General features: G+C 57.1%; 2 protein-coding genes across 4 annotated transcripts; one reads left to right on the top strand and one right to left on the bottom strand.

Moving 5' to 3' along the window:
• Window positions 1–896: 896 nt before the first annotated feature.
• On the bottom strand, window positions 897–10,891 carry PAOX (polyamine oxidase). 3 transcript variants are annotated; one of them, XM_090278825.1, is made up of 7 exons: window positions 10,644–10,891; window positions 9,650–10,133; window positions 8,658–8,857; window positions 6,701–6,953; window positions 4,843–4,955; window positions 4,181–4,338; window positions 1,345–1,550 (listed from the first exon to the last, which is right to left on the bottom strand). In XM_090278825.1, exons 1-7 carry the CDS (start codon window positions 10,825–10,827, stop codon window positions 1,407–1,409), a joined length of 1,536 nt encoding a protein of 511 aa, XP_090134951.1. In that variant the 5' UTR covers window positions 10,828–10,891; the 3' UTR covers window positions 1,345–1,406. The 3 variants fall into 3 exon arrangements, with proteins under 3 accessions (XP_090134950.1, XP_090134951.1, XP_090134952.1); XM_090278824.1 differs by lacking the exon at window positions 4,181–4,338 and having other exon boundaries at window positions 897–1,550; XM_090278826.1 differs by lacking the exons at window positions 1,345–1,550; window positions 4,181–4,338; window positions 4,843–4,955 and adding an exon at window positions 4,979–5,377.
• A 1,644-nt stretch (window positions 10,892–12,535) lies between these two features.
• On the top strand, window positions 12,536–18,830 carry ECHS1 (enoyl-CoA hydratase, short chain 1). Its single transcript, XM_090278823.1, has 8 exons — window positions 12,536–12,653; window positions 13,170–13,367; window positions 13,808–13,935; window positions 14,667–14,766; window positions 15,914–16,018; window positions 16,456–16,575; window positions 17,819–17,886; window positions 18,683–18,830. Exons 1-8 carry the CDS (start codon window positions 12,566–12,568, stop codon window positions 18,746–18,748), a joined length of 873 nt encoding a protein of 290 aa, XP_090134949.1. The 5' UTR covers window positions 12,536–12,565; the 3' UTR covers window positions 18,749–18,830.
• The last annotated feature ends 2,814 nt before the right edge of the window (window positions 18,831–21,644 follow it).

Below are 21,644 nucleotides of genomic sequence, written 5' to 3'. Positions count from 1 at the left end.
GAGCTCACGGGGCGGGGCTTCGGGGCGGGCGGAGCTCACGGGGCGGGGCTTCGGGGCGGGCGGAGCTCACGGGGCGGGGCTTCGGGCCGGGCGGGGCGGGGCGGGGCGGGGCGGGGCGGGGCAATCCGGGACTTTCGCAGGCCTGTTTGGTCCCTTTTTTTTACAACTTGGTTAAATTTTTCAAATATTTTTAAATTGACCGTATAAATGTATTTTAATCCTTTTTCAAGTACACCAGATTTTAATGTAACAAACAAACCCTCCACAAGTACTGGCTGCTCTTGCTACACAAAGAGCCAGGAGGTGGGTCACAAGGCTATTCCTCGAATGGAATCTTTGAACAAGCTCCTAAACTTCAACGCCTCGGGTTCTCAGCACGAAGACATCATTACAGTGGGCTTAATGGTCTTAAACCTCCTAACACTCAGCGCTAAACGTTCTTGGGGTTGAAGCGAGTGCTCGCCACAGGAGACAAGCCCTGCCAGGTGACTTCCAGCCTCCTGATGAGTCGGACACCCTTGAGGACCCAGCCCTCAGTCCTACCTTTGCCTCTTGGGATTCAGAAATATCTCCCCAGGGTGCCTGGCTTGATGCAACCGTGGGCAACAACACAGACCCACGCACCCGACGGGAACCGCATTGGTCCGTAGCTCTAGGACCGTAAATCTAATTCTGGATTCCTGTCACTGCTCTCCGGCAGCTGTCCAAGCAGAACTAGTTCAGTGACACAAAGCAGTGGTCACACATCTTCCAGGCCACGAAGACCTCTTGGAGGGGCCATTTGACCCAAGACAAGAAAGATAAGGCTGTGCCAACACACTCACCCCAACACCGCCCAGTGCTCCCCCAACACATTCCCCGAGTTCCCCCTGAAACACACAGCTACGCTGTCCCTCTGAACTCTTGAGGCTTCATTGTTTATTCTCTTACCCCAGAAATCCTCAGGACAAAATGCCTTCCGTGCCCTCGCGTCTTCCCACTCACTGGCCCCCGTCCAGCCCACCGAGCAGCTGCTGGTGAGAACTCGGGAACACTTGAAGATGCCCCGGACAAGGGGCAACCACAGCACCCAGAGTCCAGGGGGCACAGAGCCCTGCAACGACCAGGGCCTGGAGCAAGTCAAGGACAGAAGCCACGGATGCTGCAGCCCTGGGTGTGAGGGACTCTGGACACAGAGGCTTTAAGATGTTTTATGTGCGGCCGTCAGCATCCACAGCCAGCGCTCCGGAGGCTCACTTCCCCAGGAAGACCTCCCTCTCGGCTCCAGTTCAGCCCTGGCCAGACCCAGCAACAGTCATGACAAATGAGAGCGCTGACCCCGGTTACAGTATATCCCAAGTGTCCACCGAGGCTGAATAGGGAAAGGATGGTGACAACCGCCCCCGGCACTGAACGAGTGGGCAGGCTCAGAGCTTGGGCCCAGGTGGCTGCGCCTGGGGGTCCCACAGAGCGATGAGCCGGTCGGCCTCCCTCCAGCCCGACAGCAGAGCCCCGTGTGTGGTGGAGTAAAATGTTCGATGCGTGGCTTCTCCTGCGAACAGCACCTGGAGCTGCAGAGAAGGGAGGGGTTAGAGTAGGTTGCCAGGGGTTGAGCTGGTCCACGCGGCTACAGAGCTGACGTGAGGGTGTGGTTTTGTTATTCACCCCACCCCACCCTTGATGTGCCCATAAAACTGGAGCAGGTGCTGCTCATGGAAACCAGCCTCAGAGAGTAGGCACTCGGGACTGAGCATGACCGCCAAATGGAAGACACAACCGAGGGTCTGGAGGACAGCATTGAGAACATCTCCCTACATGCAGCCCGAAAAAAAAGATGGAAATCAGGAGAGAAAAAGGACATTTGCAGGCCGGTGCAGAAGTCCCCCATCCAAACAGCACTAATCTGAGAAAAAGATAAAAGAACAAAAGCAGATAGGAGCTGACATAGTTCACGAGAACTTCCCAGGTGAGCCATGTTAGGTGAGGGGGCACGTGCCGCGGGTGGTGCGTCCCCGAACTCAGTGGGTATGGGAGCCTACGGCTCTTTCAAGCTTCCTAAGAGTCTGGACGCAAGGAAGGAGGAACTCCAAATGGCTTTGGCCTTCCCAACAGCAACACTGGAGAAGGTTCCAGACCCTGAAGGGCATGACTCTCAAACCAGGGTTTTATGCACCAAGTGGGCTTTTAGGAGGCTGGGAATGCTTGGGGACTCCTCCCACAGAAAGGCAGGGCCTGTGTCCTGCCCCTGGAATCTGGGCAGAGTGGCTCCTTCCGACTCCCAAGTTTGGTCACAGGAGGCAATGCAAGTGTCCCGGGGCCACCATGCTACAAAAAAGCCCAAGCCACAAAGAGAGGCCAAGCAAGGAACTCCAGTCAGTGTCCCGGGCAAGCTGAGCCTTCAAGTCACCCCAGCCTAGGGCCCTAAGTCACCCCCTGTGGGTCAAGTCTTCCCGCTGAGACCCCAGACACCACGGGGCAGAAACGAGCCACCCCACAGTGCCCACCCACGAAATCTGTCATTCCCACTGCTGAGCTGGTTGGTTATGTAGTGATCAAGACTGAACACCTGAACTATTAGGATAGAAAAAAGGCGTTTTCACAGAGGCTAATGTTCTCTTAAAGTTTACCTTCCACGCACCCCTTTTCAGGAAGCTGCTAGACTAAATGGCCCAACAAAGTAGAGGAGCAGACCAAGAGATGCTGCAGAACACAGGAGGCAGGGTCCAAAGCAGGAGAGAGACACAGGGAGTGCCAGGTGATGGTGGTGGAAGACAGTGCCCGGTGGGGCCCAGGTGGGCACAGAGGGCATGGGGTAGACAAAGCATGAGCTAGTCAGGGTTCAGGGCAGGTGGGATAGGGGCAGGCAGGGCACCGGGCAGGAGGGGCAGGCAGGGCAGGGCAGGAGGGGTGCAGGGCAGGCAGGATGCAGAGCAGAAGGGAACAGACTCCGGCTCCGGCTCAGGAGCCGAAGCTGACAGTCACCAGGGTCTGAGTGGACATGGACAGCTGGCAGAGCCCAGACAAAGAAGTGCTCAGAAAACAGCCCTGCAAATGCTCACTCACACACATACAGGTACACACTCACATGGACACACTGGCTCACACTCAGACTCTCACGCACACATGTGTATTCATGTTCACTCATCTCACATGAACATACACACACCCACACACTGACATCTGCCAACGGGCAGGGAGAGAAACCACCCAGCGGCAGGTTGGCTGTGGGTGGTGCCCGGAGCAAACAAGGTAATGCGAATACTGAGTAGTGGTCTCGCTGAAAGTCCCCATCCGAGCACTGTCCGGGCAGACGGTGGAAAAAACCTACACGCTCAGGTGCCAGCGTGAGAAGCTGGGCGGCAGTGCCAGAACTGGAGGTCCATGGTGACGCTGCCCGTCGGGCAGACTGACAGTGGTAACACAGCGCTCGGAAAACAGCACTGAGTGTGGGTCCCGTGTTCGTTTTAATTGCTAAAGTGTTTGTTTAAAGTGTGATAACAGTGTTGAGTTACACATTTTAAGAGGCTGTCCTTTACCTTTTAGAGATGAAACATATGCAAATAAAGTGTCACCATGGGACAAGCTGAACAGCAACATGGGCAGAGGGAGAGCCTCACTGGGAACCCAAAGGTTCAGCCTACTTTTGTAAACCTTTGAAGTTTTCCATGATTAAATGTTTTATAAGAAGTGGTGGCAGCCCTGGCTAGGTGGGTCAGGTCTGTCCCATACACCAAAATGTTACGGGTTTGATCCCCAGTCAGGGCACATGCAGGAGGCAACCAATGGATGTCTCTCTTCCTCTCTCTCTCTTCCTCTCTTTCTTCCTCTCTCTCTCTCTGTCTCTCTTTCCCCGCTTCCTCTCTCTAAAATCAATAAAAATATCCTTGGGTGAGGATTTCTAAAGAAGTGGTGGCAGACACCTGCTCCTTAGATATGGTAAGTTTAGAGATCAGTCAGCTAGAATGGTCTGGGGCACCAACCACCAAGCTCCTAAATTTTGATATTGTGTTAGATGGCTCTAGAATTCTTTGGTGCCTTCACCTATGTGTGTGTATAATTCTGGTGAAAATAATACATTTTAAAATTATCCTTAATTTCAAAAAGAAAAGGGATTCTGAGTCTCAGGGGTCCCAGCCCCACCCACACTTCCTCGTGCCCCAGTGGCTCCCGGGCACATGGACCACCCAGGGTCACATCATACCTGGGCCTTCTCTGTGTCCGCAGGGAGGGGCTGAGCCAGCAGGTCAATGTCGTCCCCGGTGCTACCCACAGCCACGTAACTGTAGGAGCCTCTGGAGAACGGGGCGCTGTGCCAGCGAGTCCTCAGTACGCTCTTGGGCGCAGGAAGCTGTGGATTCCCTGAACCACAGAGATGCCACATGTGAACCCGGGACTCTTGCCTGCACGTCTGCATTCAGGCCTTCATTTTCAAGACTGACAGTTTCAAGTGGAAGAAACTATCCGGGAAGAAAGCCAGCCCTGGCGTGTGTGAATGAGAGACGTGACGTGCCCTATCCACTCTGCCCCACTCAGGACGCCACCACGCATGGCAACTGCATCTGCACCCTGCGACGTGACTGCTGTGGCCACTGTGCTTTCCAGCCTCTGCGGCCTGGTCTGTACAGCCCTGGTCAAGGACAGCTGGATTTATTTTGGTGGCGTAATTTAGAGGAAAGAAGTGGAAAGTGTTTGCAAAGCCATTTCAGTTCCTCAGAAACAAGAATGCAGCGAAGCAGCCCCACTGATATGAGGAAGGGTCATCCCTGGGGGTTCACAGAGGCAAACCCAGTTCTTCACTGTTGGGAAGACCACAGGTCAGCCCACAGGAGCACAGGCAGAGCCGGGGCCGCACCCAGTGAGTACCTGTCACCCTGCGAAGCGCACGGGTCAGAGACAGAAGCACCTCTTCCTCCGACAGCGTCTCCATGAACTCAGACTCGAGTCCGGCGATGAACCCGCAGAGGACGTGGGCAGACCTGCGTGAAGCACACCAGCTGAGAGACCACCCTGGGCCCCGCCCTCCGCTGTCATGGGGTCTCGCAGCGAGGATCCAGCCACCGGGCAGGAAGCCAACAGCACCCACACACAGTGTCCCGGGGGGGCTTTCCCCAAGTCAGGGTGCTGCAGGTGAGGGCCACAGACTCCAGGGTCCTGCCGTCACACTGGACAGCGCCTGCGTGTAAGAGCAGCAATGGGCAACCTGCTGACCCCAAGCAGCACTGGGGCCGCAACAGCCGCGTTCCCCACCATACGTGTGCAGTCTCAATACTGAGACCTTTCTGAGATCAGCAGTGGCATTAATCTGGTTTCCTGAAGTTGTACAGTGAAGTGCACTGACGTGTGCAAGACAACATGACCACCGCTTCGGAGTGACCCAAAGTGCGGACAGGTAAGAGATCTGTGAGTGTGAGACCGGTGACTGGGTTTTAGTGGAACAGAGTGAAAAATCTCAGATCCCACCCCACAGCCAGCCTTCGCGAGACAATGGCTGAGTTCTGGTGCCACATCCAAGAAGACCCACAGTTACCCGAAGACATTTAAATGTCACTCTTTCCCCACAGGTCTGCGCAAGCGCGGACCCTCTTCCCGCCCCCGCCCAAGTGGACTGCACCGGACGCACGAAGCCATCAGAGCCGTGGTCCTCAACTCACTGCTTTGATTTAGAAATGCAGTTACTTTTCATTAAAAAACAGTATTTATGCTAATATGAAATAGGTTTACTGTCTTTGTAAAGAATGAGCATTTTGAAACTTCTCAGTTTTAATTTCTAATGTGGTAAATGTGTAGCTATGACCTGCAGGAACAAATGCTCTTTAGGATCCTTAATAATCTCTAAGAGTATAAAAGGGGGTCCTGAGACCACAAAGCATGAGAGCCACTGCCCTGGGCCACAAAGTGTCCCACAAAGACCCCCCAGGGTCACCGGGACCGTCCCCATGACGTCCTGATGACAGAGTGCAGCTGCGGGGCTGGGCCTGGAGCACAGCCCCGGGCACATGTCCAAGCCCCAGATGTCAGCTTGATCTTCAATGCAAAGGAGATACACAGGGCCCCCTCGCAGGATGGAGCAGCATCCCACTCTTATGGCTGCCAGGGGGGAGCCTCCTCTTCCCTTCTTGCCCCGAGTCTCTGCTTGGAAACCTGGGATCATATCTGCCGAGTGGCCACACAGGCTACCTGCGGCTTTTAACCTTGCCAGAAAAATCAGTCCCTCCCTCATGATTCGCATCCTTACTCCTGGGTTGGCACCAAGCCCACATTCTCTGCTTTATTCGTGCTGCGTGTCGGGCCTCACAACCCAGCCCCTCACCTGAGGGTCTGTGATCCCGTGACTTATGAGGAGGTTTTGCTCAGTTATTGCATCGGGTTTAAGTGCTCCTCCCAGCTGCAGCCACACCCACGTGTCAGACTTCGGTAACCCGCTAGCCCCACTTCCCGAGAACTTCAGCACTGAGTGAGCCTTCTGTCCACCACACGTTCTGGCCCTGGCGATCCTGAAAGCCGCACACGGTGTGCGCCCGTCTGTCCTGCAGGGGTGAGGCCCAGAGCGTCTGTCTACCGTCTGCACTTTAGGGCACCCTTGGGATCCCTACTATTCAATCCTCCAGACCCCTCGCAGCGAATCACACACTGCTGGATCCTCAACCACACGAGGCCCCGAGCCAGCCCCTCTCAACACTCACACCTGAGGCTTCTGCAGAGAAACAAGGAGCATACATACCCAGAGGGGGGCAGCACCCAGAAGCCCACCAGCTTCTGGACCCAGGCATCCTGCAGTGGGGGGGCGTCGTCCTCCAGGGGCGACGTGTCCTCCCACACCAGCTGGATGTGCTGGCAGCCCGGCTCCCAGAAGGGCTCCTCGAACTCCAGGAAGACCTTGTTGTTGGTGCCAAAGCCCATCTTCCTGACCGCTTCTGCCTTCCCAGCGGGCAGCGGCGGCTCGAAGAAGGTGCCCAGACGTTCCTTAAGAAAACCTGGAAGTTGTAATTGGATTCAACTTAAACCACACAAATCTCCTAAACGGGATCAGCAACCGCAGAAGTCAGAGGGGCTGCCCAACACACACCGCTTGCACGGGACCCACAAGAGGCAGGCCAGCAGTGGACGGCTGCCGGACACGCCCCACCCCAGATGCTCTGCGGGGACGGGCTTGCCCGTCCGAACCTGCTGCCCCTCAGCCCCTGCAAACCACACCACCCAGGATCTGTGGGGAGAAGCCCTGAGCGGCACAGGCCTTAAGGGGCTACATAAAAACTAATCTGCCCGGAGAAAAAATTTAGCCCAAAGTTTTAAAAAACAGGATAAAACATTCACAGCACCAGCCAATCTCTTAAGATGCGGGTAACTGGCAAGTCAGTGAGAAAAGGATGCACAGCCCACAGGACAGAGGCAGGAGCAGCGGTGAGGACCCAGGAGGGTCACCACACCTGCCACAGCCATGCCCACTGTCCAGACCTTCAACGTGTCCTGCTACTGGAATTTATCCTACAGGTTTATCCACACAGACGTTCTCAAATGCATGTAAAACATTGTGTGAAACAGAAGAAGAGCAGCCTACATAGCCATCCATATTAATCAATATTAAGCAATGGCACCCACACACAAGAACACTCAATGTGGTTGTAATTAACAAGTGTGACAGGGGCCCTGGCTCCTGACATTCATAACAGTGCACCTACTGGTCAGAGCAGGGGCTCAGGGAGCACCGGCAACTCTGAATAAACAAAGCCATGGGGGTGGGAGGGGGACTGTGATGGGTCTGTATGTGTTGATATGGTAACAAATGGCGAAAGGTTAAGCCAGCCCCGGCCAGTGTGGCTCAGTTGTCCCACAAAGTGAAAGGTCACCAGTTCAATTCCTGGGTTGCAGACTGGGTACCCTGGCTGGAGCATATGCGAGAGGCAATCGATTGATGTTTTTCTCTCACGTCCATGTTTCTCTCCCTCTCATTCTCCCTCCCTTCCCCTCTCTAAACATAAGTAAATAAGATCTTAAGAAAAAAAAGATTTATTAAGTGAAAGGAAGGAAGGAAGGAAGGAAGGAAGGCGAAGAAAGAAAAGGCAAACGGAACAGCAGAACACGTTCCTGTGTCTGGAAGATCCCCCTTGTGGGAAGTAGTGGAGACTTCATCTTGCTTCAGTTCTGGCACCTGCTAGCTTGTGCACTTGGGCAACTAGGTGACTTATCTCTGTTGACATTTGTCAAATGGGATGGGGCCAGGTAAGTCTTCAGGCTGCCTGGGGCGTGAACGAGGTAACAGTGGAAAACTTTGATTTCTCCCACCTCCACCTTTCATCACGTTTCCAGCTCCCACTAAAAGCCTCTGTCTCAAGCATCAGCTCTAGAATTAAACAGATCATGTACTTGACTCCTTCCTTGATGATAGCTGGGACCTAAGCTTGAGATGCAGCTTTCATGCTGTCTCCTTCGTGGATCCTTCAAGTAGACTCCCAACTTCCCTTAAGTTACCCGCGAAGTAGCAGAACAGCTGACTTGCCTTTTCCCAGTGAAACTCCTATTTGCAAAGCATGTAACTGCTACAAAGCACAATAGAATAATTCTCTCCAAAACTTAGAATGAAAATGCCAACTTAGCAGCCAAGGAAGCCTCAGAGTAGCTGGGCTGGGAGAAAGCCGAGTGGGGAAGGGAGGAAAACCTGGCACAGAAAGCAGCCTTACCTAAGGGCACAGTGAGGACCACATGATGTACCAGGAAGCAGCCTCCGTCCTCACACTCCACCAACACTGGAAATGTCTCCCCAGGGGACCCAGCTTCCCGGAAGGACCCGTTCCAATGAATAGTCTTCACAGGCTTGTTAAAAACCATCACATCCTGGGGCAAGGAGGCCACCATGCAGTTTGTGAGTCCTTGGTAGCCCCTGGGAGACAGGGCGTTGCTGATTAGGGCACTGACCTGGAGGTAAGACCAGGAACAGCCCTCCCAGGAGCTGCATCAGCTCTGGTGCTCACTCCTCCCCACCCCCAGCTCAGTGGGAGGAAGAGAGGAAGGGGGCAGGGAGGGCGTGAGGGGGACCTCATGCCAGGCTCCACCCTGTGGTTTCTGACCCACCACAGGGCTGTTAATATCAGTCTTCTGGCTAATGGGGTGGGGGGTGCATAAATGGACAATGGACTCAAAGATCCCAAGGTCTCAGGCAAGGGCCCCTCTGGTTTGCCCAGTGCTCTGCCTCTGAGCACTCAGACTCACAAAGGCCCTTCCCTGTGTAGGAACCTGGGGGGACACCAGGGAGAGCCGAGCGGGACAGTCCTGGGAGCATCTCCCAAGTGCCCGGTATGGGGACAGCCACCCCACTACAGGGGAGGGCCCCTCATACCGTGCTTAGCACATAAGGGGCCTTGTAGACACAGGGCATGGGGGGGAAGAGCATTGCAAGATGCGTTTCCTCCCTTTAATTACTTTTCCTTGAAAATAATTATTTCCTTTTTCTTAAATGAGCAAAAACTAGGGAAACAAATGACCAACTCTCTAGAAAGGGAAGAAAAAGGTCCCCCTTGTCCCTCCCACTGCTCCCCAGCCTCCCAAAGCTCCCCTAGGTAAATAAAGGGGATCTGGAGTGCATAGAGGGGGCCTGGGGAGAGTAGGGGGCCTGGGTGGGTGCATGGAGGGGGTCTGGGGAGCATGAAAAGCAAACTAGGTGTGTGCAGCATACCCAGGAACGGTGCAGTCCAGCCCCGGGAGCACGGTGTACTCCCCGAAGGGCCCCAGAGCCACCAGGTCCATGCTGTGGGTGCCACTCACACAGCACTCCACATTGAAGAAGTTGTTCAGAATGGCCAGCTTGAGCTTTTTGGCCTCATCCTCTGTCCAGCCAGCCACGTGCCGCCTGATCTCCTTCTTGAGGTACTCCCCAACACTGGGCACCGGGGCCTCGGCCGCATGCAGGAACTCCCGGGACTGGTCTATGAGGCTGTAGAACAGAGTGCCCATCTCTGCCACCAGCTCAAGGCTCACCCTTCCCCCGGAGCTGGCATAGGACACGGAGGGCAGGCCCACATGACCTCCGGTTTCCATCCGCTGATTCTCCTCTGACAATTCCTCATCCCCCAGCAGGCCGTACTTGGCAGCCAGCTGGAAGACGGGGTTGCCCTGGGAGGGCCCGTGGATCCAGTGAGCGCCTACCTCCACCACACCACCTGGGAGGGGACAGAGTGACACCTTGAGGTTCTGTCCCCACAAAGGCAGCCCCTGAGCCCTTCTCATGGACCACAGCCAGCTCTGCCCTTCCCAAATATGCTCTGAAACCAGACCCAGGGCCACAGGTCTCTGAGGACCACAGTCCCGCACTGACGGGCCTCGTCAGACCTAGTTTAAGGGGACACCTGAGGAGAGTGTGCACTGGCCTGCCCCTGCCTGGGGAGGACCCTAGAGGGGCGGCCAGGTGCAGAGGCCGGACGGGAGCTCGCGCAGGCTGTAGTGGATAGTCATAGGTTACCTTCCCGCAGGAGTCGGCCCTGCTAGCTACGGGCAGCTGAGTTTCAGGGAACCATTGAACTTTGGGTGATTAACTGGGGCGCGGCGGGGATTCATTCGGGCAGGTAAGGCTTCCGGGTTGGTTAACCCTGGGTGCAGGGCGGGCCAGGAGGCGGCAGAGGTCGGGAGGCACAGGTAGGGATCCGGGAAAGAGTTCCAGGAAAGGCCGTTACCAAAGTTGCGCTCCGAGCGGATGCGGCCTCCAGCGCGGGCCGTGGCCTCCAGGACCCGCACGTGCGGGAAGGCCGGGTGGCTGCAGAGTCTCTGCGCCGCGCCCAGCCCAGCGATGCCGCCGCCCACCACCAGCACCCGCGGGCCGCGACACGGGGCCTCCGCGTTGCCGCCACTCGACTCCATCACGCCTTCCGGAGCAGTCCCCGCGCGTCCCCGCAGCAAGGAGGTGCTGATCGGAAGGGCTGGGCGGGGGCCGGTGGCGGGGGCGTGGCCGGTAAAGGGGCGGGGCTATGGCTGGGGGCGGGGCCGACGGCTGGAAGAGGATGTCAGTTTAGGAATCTCGGTATTTCCGAAACCTGTGAATAAAGGTACACACTCAAATAATTCAAGATGCTGAGGACCCAGCCCCGAGTATTGGACAAAATCCCAGCTTTCATGGGGGCCAGTAGGAAGAGGCAGAAAACAGACATATAAACATCATCGTTTTCTCCAGTGAAATGTGCGTACAAGGGGTGTGTGCACTTTCAGAGAATGATGTTGGCAGACGTGTGGTCACGTGCCCGGAGCTGTCCGAAGAGTCCTGCAGAATGCTCAGACTTCAGGCTGACCCCGCGCCTGACCCTGAGCAGTTTCTGGAGCTGGTCATACAGGCGACCAAACAGGTCGCAGTACCACCGCGAGGGCGGAAGGCGGCTTGTGCGCTGCTCGCTGGGCCGGTGGGTTCCTCACTCCCCACACGCCTCCCTCCTCTGCGGGAACTCGCCAAAGACCCTGGCGTCACACTGCGTCGAGGTCCAGCCGGGAAGGCACCAGGGGGTGGGAGCTTCCAGGGCGGCGCGGGCTGTTACATTTGTCCCAGCGTTTTCGCTTGGCCACCCTCTGCCCGCCAGCATCTCGCCTGGACCCACTGAGCCACGCCAGCCGGGGCTCTTTCTGTTGGTTGACACTACCCTGTGCTTGGGGGCTCCACCTGTCTCCCCACGGTGGCCCACACAAGCCAAGAGGTAAAAACGCCCTAGCCCCACTCACACCTGACCACGCCTGGACTGGAGGCTTGGGTGCAAGGATGGGGTGATTGGAGAGAGAGCAGTTACACAACTGAAATGCTGATTTTATGGCCAGAGGGAGGGCAACAGCTCTGACACCTGGGAGGGAGCACCTGAGGCCCCAGGAGGTGCGAGGGGGGTCATCAGGCCCTTCTGCCCACCCAATGTGGGGCCACTGCCTGGACCAAACAGCAGCTGCAACCAGCACTCCGACCTGCGGCTGGGTCTGTGACCCCCATTGTTATCCCCAGGCCACGGGCTCCAAAGCGGAAGGCTCATGCGGCCCCGGCCAGTGCAAGACCATTTGCTGTGCCCCAGGCCACAGCAGCAGCTCCAACACACCGTGTTTCAGTCTGACTGGCACGAAGTCACGGCTTCTCCTGACGCCCGGGAGCCACCTGCGGTGATTGAGGCTGCCGCTACTCGTGACGCTGCCCATGTGGCTTAACCAGAGCAGGCTGTTCATTTTTTTGTAGGCAGCGTTACTGATTAGAAATCTCACACACTTCGCCCGCTTAAATCGTACAGCTCACCATTTTATAGTATATTTGCCACAGTCAAGCTTAGAACACTTCCATTCCCCCAAAGAAACCGAGGACTGCCCCCCACTGTCGGGCGGGGCTCGACGGGTGCACGCTCGGAAGTCTCAGGGCTCCTTCCGAGCGCTCGCGGTCAGCCCGCAGCCGGCCCGGGGCGGGGCCTGACACCGCAGGCCCGCCCGGTCCCCCAGACCCTCGTCCCCGCCCTGCGCCCTCTTCCTCTGACCTTGCCCTCGGACTCGGGGCCCGGCCCCGTCTCGCCACGCCCCTTCCGCCTCCCGGGCTGGTCTCGCGATGCCTCGGCGCGGCGGGCGGGGCCAGTCGTCCCTGAGCGCCATGGCCGCTGTGCGCGTCCTGCTGTCCCGGGCCCGCGGCCCGCTGCTCCCCGCGTCCGGCTGCGCGGCGCGGCGCCCCTTCGCCTCGGGTGAGTGCGGTGGGGCCGCCGCAGCACCACGCTCGCCGACCCTGGGGACTCGGTCGGGGCCGCGTCGCGCAGGTGGAGCTTCTGGAATTGCAGGCGGTCGCCGTCCTGTCCTGCCAGCCCGCGACTCTCTCCGCCCACTTGCGGCGTCGCCGCGCCCTGCCCGGCCCTCGTCCCCCACCCCTGTGCCCGGTTCTCGACCCAAGTACCAAGTTGTGTCGCTTTGACCCCCACGTCTGCACCCTGCTGTGACCGGCGCCGTGCTGCTGTCCCCACGTGCGATCGGGCGGTGTCAGCCGCCTGCGCCCGCGCTCCAGGGCCAGGACGCCGGTCGCTCGCAGCCTGGTGCCCCGCGCCTCGGAAGCGTTTGTTGAGAGAACGGGTCCCCGCTGTTGTTTGGCCGGCTCTCTGCTGACAGGCGTTCAGAAGGAAGGCTCACTCCGCCCACCGACGGGGATACCTCCCCCCGGTCTGGCGCCTGTTCGAGTGAGAACGTCCCCTGTTCTCTCCTTGCCTCAGGGGCTCGCTTTGAGTACATCATCACAGAAAAGAAGGGGAAGGATGGCAACGTGGGGCTCATCCAACTGAACCGCCCCAAGGCACTCAACGCGCTCTGCAACGGGCTGATCGGGGAGCTCAACCAGGCGCTGGAGGCCTTCGAGCAGGATCCGGCCGTGGGCGCCATCGTGCTCACAGGCGGGGAGAAGGCGTTCGCAGGTGCGCTGGGCAGCGCGGTGGCAGGTGACCCGGGTCTGACCGTGGTCGCGCCTGTGGTGTGTGGCATTGCGGACAGACTCACACCTGTGCGGCAGGGTCAGGAACGCTCATGCGGCTTGGGGTTTACCTCCACGTGGCGTGGAAAGGGCTGGGGAACTGCTTGGAGGAGCCGCTCTGCCACCAAGTCAGTTTATTCAGAGCAATCCAGGTCCTGCACCGTCAGGTGGTGTGTGCTGAGGGCCCAGGTGACTAATGAAGAAGCCCGGCGTTCTCTGAGTCCATTCTTGTCCTGTGGTCCTCCCACAGCAGCCCTGTGAACACGTGTCACTGCGTGTCACCATGTGCAGGGATCCCCAGGAGCCCCGGGGCCTGCTCACAGTGGGCACTTAGTGCGGCCTGGTGCGGTCTGTGCACGGGTAACGGGGCCTCGTTTCCACCAGCTGGAGCCGACATCAAGGAGATGCAGAACCAAAGGTTCCAGGACTGTTACTCCGGCGGGTTCTTGAGCCACTGGGACCGACTCGCCCGGGTCAAGAAGCCGGTCATAGCCGCTGTCAACGGTTACGCGGTGAGTGTCAGCCCGAGCCTCCCCTCGCCCCGAGCTCCTGATGGAACCGTGCCTGTGAGGGCGCTGCACAGCCGGTTCTCATTTTGAAAAGGCCCAGGTCCAGTCCCCAGGCCAGCAGGCCTTTCCCCCTCGATGCTGAAGGGCCAAGGACTGGAAGGGGCGGGAGGTGTTTCGGCATCTCTGTTTGACAGCGGCCCCCCAGTGATCACGATGAGCCCCGTGACTCCCCAGCATGTCCTCCCCTCTCCTCCGTTAAGGGCCCATGTGTTGGCTTCTGTGCAGTTCTAATGACTTTCTGGCCTGCCTACACCTTTAACCTCTTCGGCTGCTGTTGAGAGCGCTGTGTCCTCTGTGTGTCTTAGAGCCTCCAGCGGGCGTGCAGACCACTCAGGCGCTGGGCTGGTCAGAGAGAAGTGATGAGAGCATTTCAATCTGTGACTCTTTCATAAAGCTCCCCTGGGGCCAGCCAGGGTCAGCGAGTCGAGTTTATTGGAAGAACCACACCCACTGGTTTGCTCAAGCCCCACAGCAGAGACCAGAGGGCCTAGAAGGCCGAGAGCGTTTGCAGAGGGAGTTGGGCAGCCATTTGTAGGTTGTCCGTGGGAGCACTTCATCGCCTTTGCACCGCTGTTAACCTCTGCTGTACCCCAGACTGTGTTTCATTTTAATAGAATATTTACATAGAGTGATTTGATGACTGGGTTCCCCTGGTGACACCTCATGTTTTGCAGCTCGGTGGCGGCTGTGAACTGGCCATGATGTGTGACATCATTTATGCAGGAGAGAAAGCCCAGTTTGCCCAGCCAGAGATCCTGCTAGGAACCATCCCAGGTAAATAGGTCACCTCTCCGGCATATGCTCCTCAGGTCGCTCCTCAGAGTGTGCCCACCTCGAGGGGCTGAAGGGCTTTTCCACGTGACGAGGGGCTTGGGGTTGTGCTGTGAGCACTGGATGGGCAATGCTCCCTCTGGCCCCAGCACACCACGTGTGTCACAGGAGCACTCAGAGAGGGCCGTGGAGGTCACGGAGCCATGGCGGCTCCTTGGGTGACGGCCAGGTCCTGTGTCAGACGCTGGCAGGAAGGGCTGACCACACACCGGCTGAGCGTCCATGTAGGTTCCAAGCTTAGAACAGGGTGAATGAGGGCCAGTCCTGAGAGCTTGTGCCCAGGATGACGTCTGCTTGTGTTCCAGTGACCAGAGGAAATTTATGGCCTCACCCAAGTTCAGCAGAGCAGGAAATCTGACCCCCACACTCAGAGGTCAACAGGAGCTGTGGGCAAGCAGTTCACCCTCTGCCCCTGGGGTCCACCACGAGATCCCTGCCCTGCATCTAGAGCCTGGAGCCCAGAGCATCTCCTGAGCTGGCCAGGATGGGCAGGAGAGTGTGTCCCTTGGGCTGTGGGTGAGGGCAGGCCCCTGTGAGCTCCCCCGCTGGCCACTGGACCCTTCCCATCCTAGCACCCAAAGCCTCCACTTCAGCAGGGCAGTGCCTGAGTCTCCTGCGCTGTAGGTGTCTCCCTCGGGGGTCCCCTTGACTCCCCCTCATGCCGTGGTTCACTGTGGGGCAATGGCTGGGCGGACTGCTCCCTTCCCAGCTGGTGGGAGGGTGCCCAGGCACGTGGAGGCGGGTGTCGTGGGCTGGCACCAGCAGAGCGTGGGGAGAGAAGGGCACGTTCAGAGTGTCCCAGGAGGTGGGGTCAGAGGCCACCCCCCAGGCCCAGTCTGAGGCCTGAGCTGCAAACCCCATGCCTCATTCTGGATTCTGACTCCCGTGGGAGAGGCGCTGATACAGGGGACTGAGCACGGAAAGGAGGCCCCCCAGGGTTTCTCCGGTCTGTTGCCTCCCCTATGGCGGGAGGCCGCACCCCACCTGAAAGGCCCGTCACGGGACCCTCAGAGCTTGTCGCAGTGTGTGTGCGTCTTGGCTTATCCTGGCCGCAGAGCCAGCTGTGACCCGCAGCCTTCCACCCCTGCAGGTGCCGGGGGCACCCAGAGGCTGACCCGCGCTGTTGGGAAGTCTCTGGCCATGGAGATGGTTCTCACTGGTGACCGGATCTCAGCCCAGGACGCCAAGGAAGCAGGTACAACCGGGGTCGGCGCATGGGGCCCCTCACGGGCACTGGAGAGGGGAGGGCTGCCTCTGGGGCTCCCGGGGCTTTCGGGGATCCCGACAACCCAGAGGACCGCTGCCTTTGTTGACATGCCATCTGTAAAAAGAGTAGCTAACACATGCACACTGGTTACAGAATGGTGTTAAACCATGTCGTTTCCCGGAGCTCTGCATACACAGTGGGGATTGGATGCTCTGAGACCCAGCAGGCACATGCTGTCCCCACCGCTCAGTGACCACGGCACACAGCTGAGAGCATTGCCCCACCTTGGGGATGGGTGGAACCTTCCCTAGGTGGCTGCAGTCCCTTGTTTATACCCTGAAAGTCCTCTGTTCTCTGAGTGTCGTCATCACCAGAGAGAAAAGTAACCAGTGCTGTTTTCTCATGGTCACCTTTCTATGTTCTAGGTCTCGTAAGCAAAGTTTTTCCTGTTGAGAAACTGGTCGAAGAAGCCATCCAGTGTGCAGAAAAGATCGCCAGCAATTCTAAAATTGTAGCAGCGATGGCCAAAGAGTCAGTGAATGCAGGTGGGTGGGGCTGAGCAGGGAGGAGCAGGGGCTGCGGGGCCTGGGCTCTGAACTGGGCTCCGTCCTGGACACAGTGTTTAGGGGCCGCAGAATTTTGAATTTAGCTCTCTGTGGGGTTCTAATTTCTAGTGGGGTTCTAGTTTCTAGTTGTTTGCTCACAAATTCTGTTGAAATGTTCTGAGCTCCCGTTGGTACTGGGACCAAGAGTATGTCATCCTAGGGGACAGGTGGGCACAGGCGCTGGTGTGCAGGGAGAAGGCCCAGATGGTCCCTGGCATGAAATAAGCCGGCTCCTGAGAAACAGTTTCCCCCAGGAGCCTGGGTGAAGAGACTCCTCCTCGGCTGGTCATGGGGCTGTGCAAATAGCCGGCGGCTCGGCCCAAGGGACGCGGGCTCCCTGGGCCCCGTGGGAGGGACATAGGCCACATGCTTGCTGTCACCCTGCACTCCGTTCTCACCGCCTGTGCAGCAGCTCCGTCTCAGAATCCCCAGAGTTTTTTTGTTTTTGTTTTTAATTGATTTGAGAGAGAGAGCAATTTATTGTTCTACTTATTGATACATCATTGGTTGATTGTATGAGCCCTGACCAGGGATCAAACTGGCAACCTTGGCGTATCCAGATGATGCTCTAACCAGCTGAGCTACACACTCAGCCAGGGCCAGAAGCTGCAGGGTTCTAACGTGGCTGTTTACTCTCAACCCTGGGGTGGGATTGTCCATTTGCTCGGTGTGCCTGCTGAGAAGATGGGAGCCTGGGGCAGGCATGTGCCCTGAGTCTGTCCGCCCGCAGGAAGCGGCCACCTCGGCGGTTCTGCCGGCCTGGGTTCGGTCACCTGGTACTTGTGAGGTGTCCGCACAGGGATGCACCTAAGAGGAGCTGCCGCTGCTGGGTGCTGGGATGGCCTGGTCAAGCACCTGCTCTCCCTCCGCGACGATACGTGGTCCTGGTGCTGCCAGAGGAAGATGGCCCGGGGCCGCCGCAACCCCTTTCTGCTTTTCATCTTTTATTATTGTTTTTTAATACCTTTAAAATACCGTTTTATGGCTGCCTCGGGTCCTCTGTGCTTGGACAGAATCTGCGTGCCACCGTTCAGGGAGCTTCTCACCGCCCTCCCCCCCTCCCCCTCTGGGAGGGACAGAGCTGGGGTCGGGCCTTCCTGGGCCGTGTTTTCAGTGGGGAGCCAGTGCGTGGGGCTGTGAGACTCTTTCCTCTCAGTTCATAACACCAGGGTTTCTTTTTCAGCTTTTGAAATGACATTAACGGAGGGAAATAAGTTGGAGAAGAAACTCTTTTATTCAACTTTTGCTACCGTGAGTAAACACGTTCAAATAAGGAATCACACATGTTGCAGCTGCAGAAGCTGCTGGGAATTTCCTGGTCAGTCTATTGCCAAACCCCACTCCCCTCTGGTCAGAGCTGCTGGTGCCGCTGGCTGGGTCGGGCTCCGTCAGGCAGGGCAGGTTCAGGGGACAGACAGGCAGGGCGCCTCCTGTCGGGAGCGGTCTTCCGAGCTGGTCCTTCAACGTGGGCCGTTTACTCCCGTTTCCTGTCCCACGTTTCCCCGCCGGTCACTTCAAGCGGGGTTTACAGCAGTGTTTTCTAGGGTTCCTGCCAGGGACGTAAAGAAAATCATTCTAATAGTCATTCAGGAGAAGGTGGTATCTAGGTGTTCTATAAAATAAAGATAAAAAACAGCTTTGAATTGTGAGGAAGCGAGGATGTGTGTGCAGGCGTGTGCATACACATGCGCACACAGGAAAGGATGCGAGGTAGAGTCTGGATCCCTGCCTTGTGACACCCAAGGTACTGCTGAAAATTCAGGTGACGTTTAGTGAGTGACCCCAATATGTGCCTCTGAGGTTCTCTGTAGGTGAGAGTGTATCGGGCACACGTTTGTGGTTCCTGAGCAAACGTCCCCTGGGGCAGGGGAGGGAAGACTGAAAGGACCTATTCCCAGGCCAGCCCGACCTGGTCAGGGAACCCAGGCCATTGCCTGGTTTCCAGGGGCTCCCGCCACAGAGCCCTCCCCGCCCCCCATCTGCGCCTGACCCACTGGGACCTGTGACGCCCAGCGGTCCAGCTCTGCTGTGTTCCCTTTCCCACCAGGAGGACCGGAGAGAAGGGATGACAGCGTTCGTGGAGAAGAGAAAAGCCAACTTCAAAGACCAGTAAGAGTGGCCACCGCAGCCTTAAAACCTCCATCGGAGGAGGAGAGATGCAGCTTTAGGAGCAAATAAACCCTCTGTTCAAGGGCGGCGCGGGGGCCGTGCGCTTCTTCTCGGTGGCGAGCACCACCGCCGCCTCTGCTCGGTCGGGGGGTCCGCTCCTGAGCCCGCAGCGCGTTTGCGTTCCTGCTGGGCTTCGGGCGCTGAGAGGTGTTTCAGTGCCACACTGTCCCTTGGTGCAGCGCGTCACATTCGGCAGAGCGCGTCCCCGCTGGGCTGCATGCCGTTGAGAGCCAGTGAAAGTCACTCAGGGAAGGCTCTGCTGGTGGCCCTTTAGAGACGTGCTGATCACGAAATGACCGGCTTCAAGTCACGGCAGCCTCCCCTTCAGTCCTCAAGGTGAATGTTCTGTCAGTTCTTTAAACTTTTGTCATTATAAGTGACAACATTCACACAGAACAGAAGTCCTTAAAGTAAGTCAGGCCTGGCCTGCTCCCAGGAGAATCACTGATAATGGGCACATAGCTTTCTGGAGATTTTTCTGTGCTCACACGTGTTCACACATGCACACGGGTGTGTAGAGTTCCGTTTTTTTACAGAAGTGGAGTTCCATGTTCACCTGACCGCAAAGCACCAATTACCTTTCTGAGTCTGTCACACCGATGCACCTGTTTCCTGTTTAACTAGTACTCTAGAATCGGGGTAAAATATGTATAACATAAACTGGGCCTTTTTAACCATTTTAAAATGTTCATTTCAGTGGCGTTAAGTTTGTTCAGAGTCCCACGGCTAGTACCCTGTCCGCCTCCACACTGTTTTATCACCCCAAACAAGCTGTGACCCCATTAACCCAGCTCCATGCCCACCAGCCCCTGGCACTCCCTACAGTACTTCAGTCTCTGTGAATTTAGTATAATGTTTTCAGGCTTGTAACATGTAATAGTTTCTTTTAATTGCCAACCAGTATTCCTACTGGCGTTCTTTTAAATGGCCCGGAAATGTTCTGTGATGCTGGTATGCTGCCTTTCGCATTTTCCCGAGTGTTGAGTATTTAGACTGCATCCAGTGTCTTGTTCGCAGAACTGTCGTGGATACCCCTGCGGTGCAGGCTGTGTGTGTGCAGCATTGCACATTAGTGGAGCGTGTCAGACGGAGAAGCGGGCCTGCACATGTGGGAATGTGAGCTGTGGGTCAGCAGGGCCCCTCTCAGTGCTGGGCTGGCGGAGTCTCCGAGACCAGTGTCAGGATCTCTTGCATCTGCATCCCATTCCCAGCCTGGCGCGGAGCCAGACAGAGACCCAGGAAGCTGTGGTGTAGGAGGTGCCCAAACAGAAATGTCCTTGGTGGCTGTCAGAGACAGAGTTGACACACCAAGGACCCCCTGGTGACTTCAGACTCGGAAGACCAGCCGCATTGCATGGGACACTGGGTGACTGACCCTCGTAGGAAGCCAATCCTGCCCCCACTGGACATCTGTGTAATTGACTCACATCACAGTGCGACTCATGGCTCTGGACCTTCCATCTTAGGCCAGGCTTTCAAGTGACCTTCCATGGGGAGTTATGCAGGTGGTGGGGCCTGCTGGGACAAATCCCATGTCCTCCTACCTCCAGGGAGGGTCTATGGGTAAAGGGGACAGTTACTGCCTGCAGTCAGAGCCCCCAAGCCTCAGAACATCCTCAGACCCCTCCCCCCCAAGGTGGGGGACCCTGCTGGCCAGATGTACCCTAGTCTTACCCCATCAAAGTTGCTCTGTGGAGATGGCCCCACCTGTCAGGGAAACAGTGGGAGCCACTTAACAAAGCCAGGGCAGACCTCTGTGAAAGCAAGGACTCCACTGTAAGACACGCACCTGTCCTGTCCTGGGAGCTGAGCCTTAGAGGCCTCCTCCCTGGTAGCCTACAGTCCCCCCAGCTCAGTGAAGCCCAAGAGCACCTGTTAGGAGTATTTCCTCTAACTTTCCTGCAGCTAGATGTGGGCAGGTAGTCCAGTGAGTGGCACATGGCTAAGGTCACTTCTGTGGATGAGGCCAGGAGCATGTACCTCCCCACCCAGGACCTGAGTTGAACACCAAGGAGAAACCCACATGCGTTTGAGAAAGAATTGAAATGACCCCAAAGCTTCAGCTGTCTGAACACCTTAGATCACGTGCCCTGGTGTTTTGTTTATATTTACACAGCAAAGAGGGGCACCGGCCAAAACGAGTTTGACTTGCAGTGCAAACTGTCTTCCTCACTGGTATTAGCTCTTCGGTCTCCACCAGGTCTGGTCTGTTGTCCTGTGTTGTGGTATGAACTCCAGATCAAACTTCAAGAAAGAGCCGTTTGAGGAGGAGGCAGTGGTGTCTGACAGTGATCAGCCCGCTCCCCAGTGCTGAGAGCAGACAGTCCTGATGGGGCCGCTGAGGACAGGCATTCTTTTCAGACAGGCGTCAGGATCTTCGCTGACGCGTGCTTGTTGCAGAAGCGGGTGCGAGGACTGGGCCATCCCTGCAGGGTGGGGAGCCCAGAGGCCCAGCCTTCTGCACGGCAGTCGTTGTGGACGTGTTCACTTATTGAAGCTGAACGTGTGACCGGGGGTCAGCTCTCCTAGGTTTGAGTATCCAGGGCGGAGGCCCCAAAATGGAGAAAACCGTTTATTGCTTTACTTTTCATGTGCAACGGGCATCGGGCTCCATCCTTTGATTTTGAGCAGCAGATTCTCAGAGCTGCGCGGGCTCTGGTTGTGCTCAGCCAGAAGCCAGGAATGGTTCACACTGAACCCGGCATGAAATCTGGGTGCCTCAGAGTCTGTGACCACAGAGCATCTGGGTTCCAGCATTAGCAGGGACAGGAGCCCACCCCCAAGGCCTGGTGGAATGGGACCTCCTCTCAGGCTTCATGCTGGCCCCAGGGCTTGGGCGA

Source organism: Furipterus horrens, unplaced genomic scaffold (assembly GCF_987537825.1).
Source record: "Furipterus horrens unplaced genomic scaffold, mFurHor1.1.pri manual_scaffold_5, whole genome shotgun sequence".
Lineage (NCBI taxonomy): Eukaryota > Metazoa > Chordata > Mammalia > Chiroptera > Furipteridae > Furipterus > Furipterus horrens.
The sequence above is the reverse complement of the archived record's forward strand: the minus strand, read 5'-3'. Positions and strand labels throughout refer to the sequence as shown.

Excerpts from the sequence above, each read along its gene's own strand:
- ECHS1 (XM_090278823.1), top strand. The coding sequence starts at position 12,566 with ATGGCCGCTGTGCGCGTCCTGCTGTCCCGGGCCCGCGGCCCGCTGCTC. Across the intron at positions 12,654-13,169 it reads GCGGCGCCCCTTCGCCTCGG|GGGCTCGCTTTGAGTACATC; the intron begins GTGAGTGCGGTG and ends TCCTTGCCTCAG. Across the intron at positions 16,019-16,455 it reads CCAGGACGCCAAGGAAGCAG|GTCTCGTAAGCAAAGTTTTT; the intron begins GTACAACCGGGG and ends TCTATGTTCTAG.
- PAOX (XM_090278824.1), bottom strand. The coding sequence starts at position 10,827 with ATGGAGTCGAGTGGCGGCAACGCGGAGGCCCCGTGTCGCGGCCCGCGG. Across the intron at positions 8,858-9,649 it reads CTGGACTGCACCGTTCCTGG|GGGCTACCAAGGACTCACAA; the intron begins GTATGCTGCACA and ends CCTGTCTCCCAG. Across the intron at positions 4,956-6,700 it reads TGGGTGCTGCCCCCCTCTGG|GTCTGCCCACGTCCTCTGCG; the intron begins GTATGTATGCTC and ends TGCTTCACGCAG.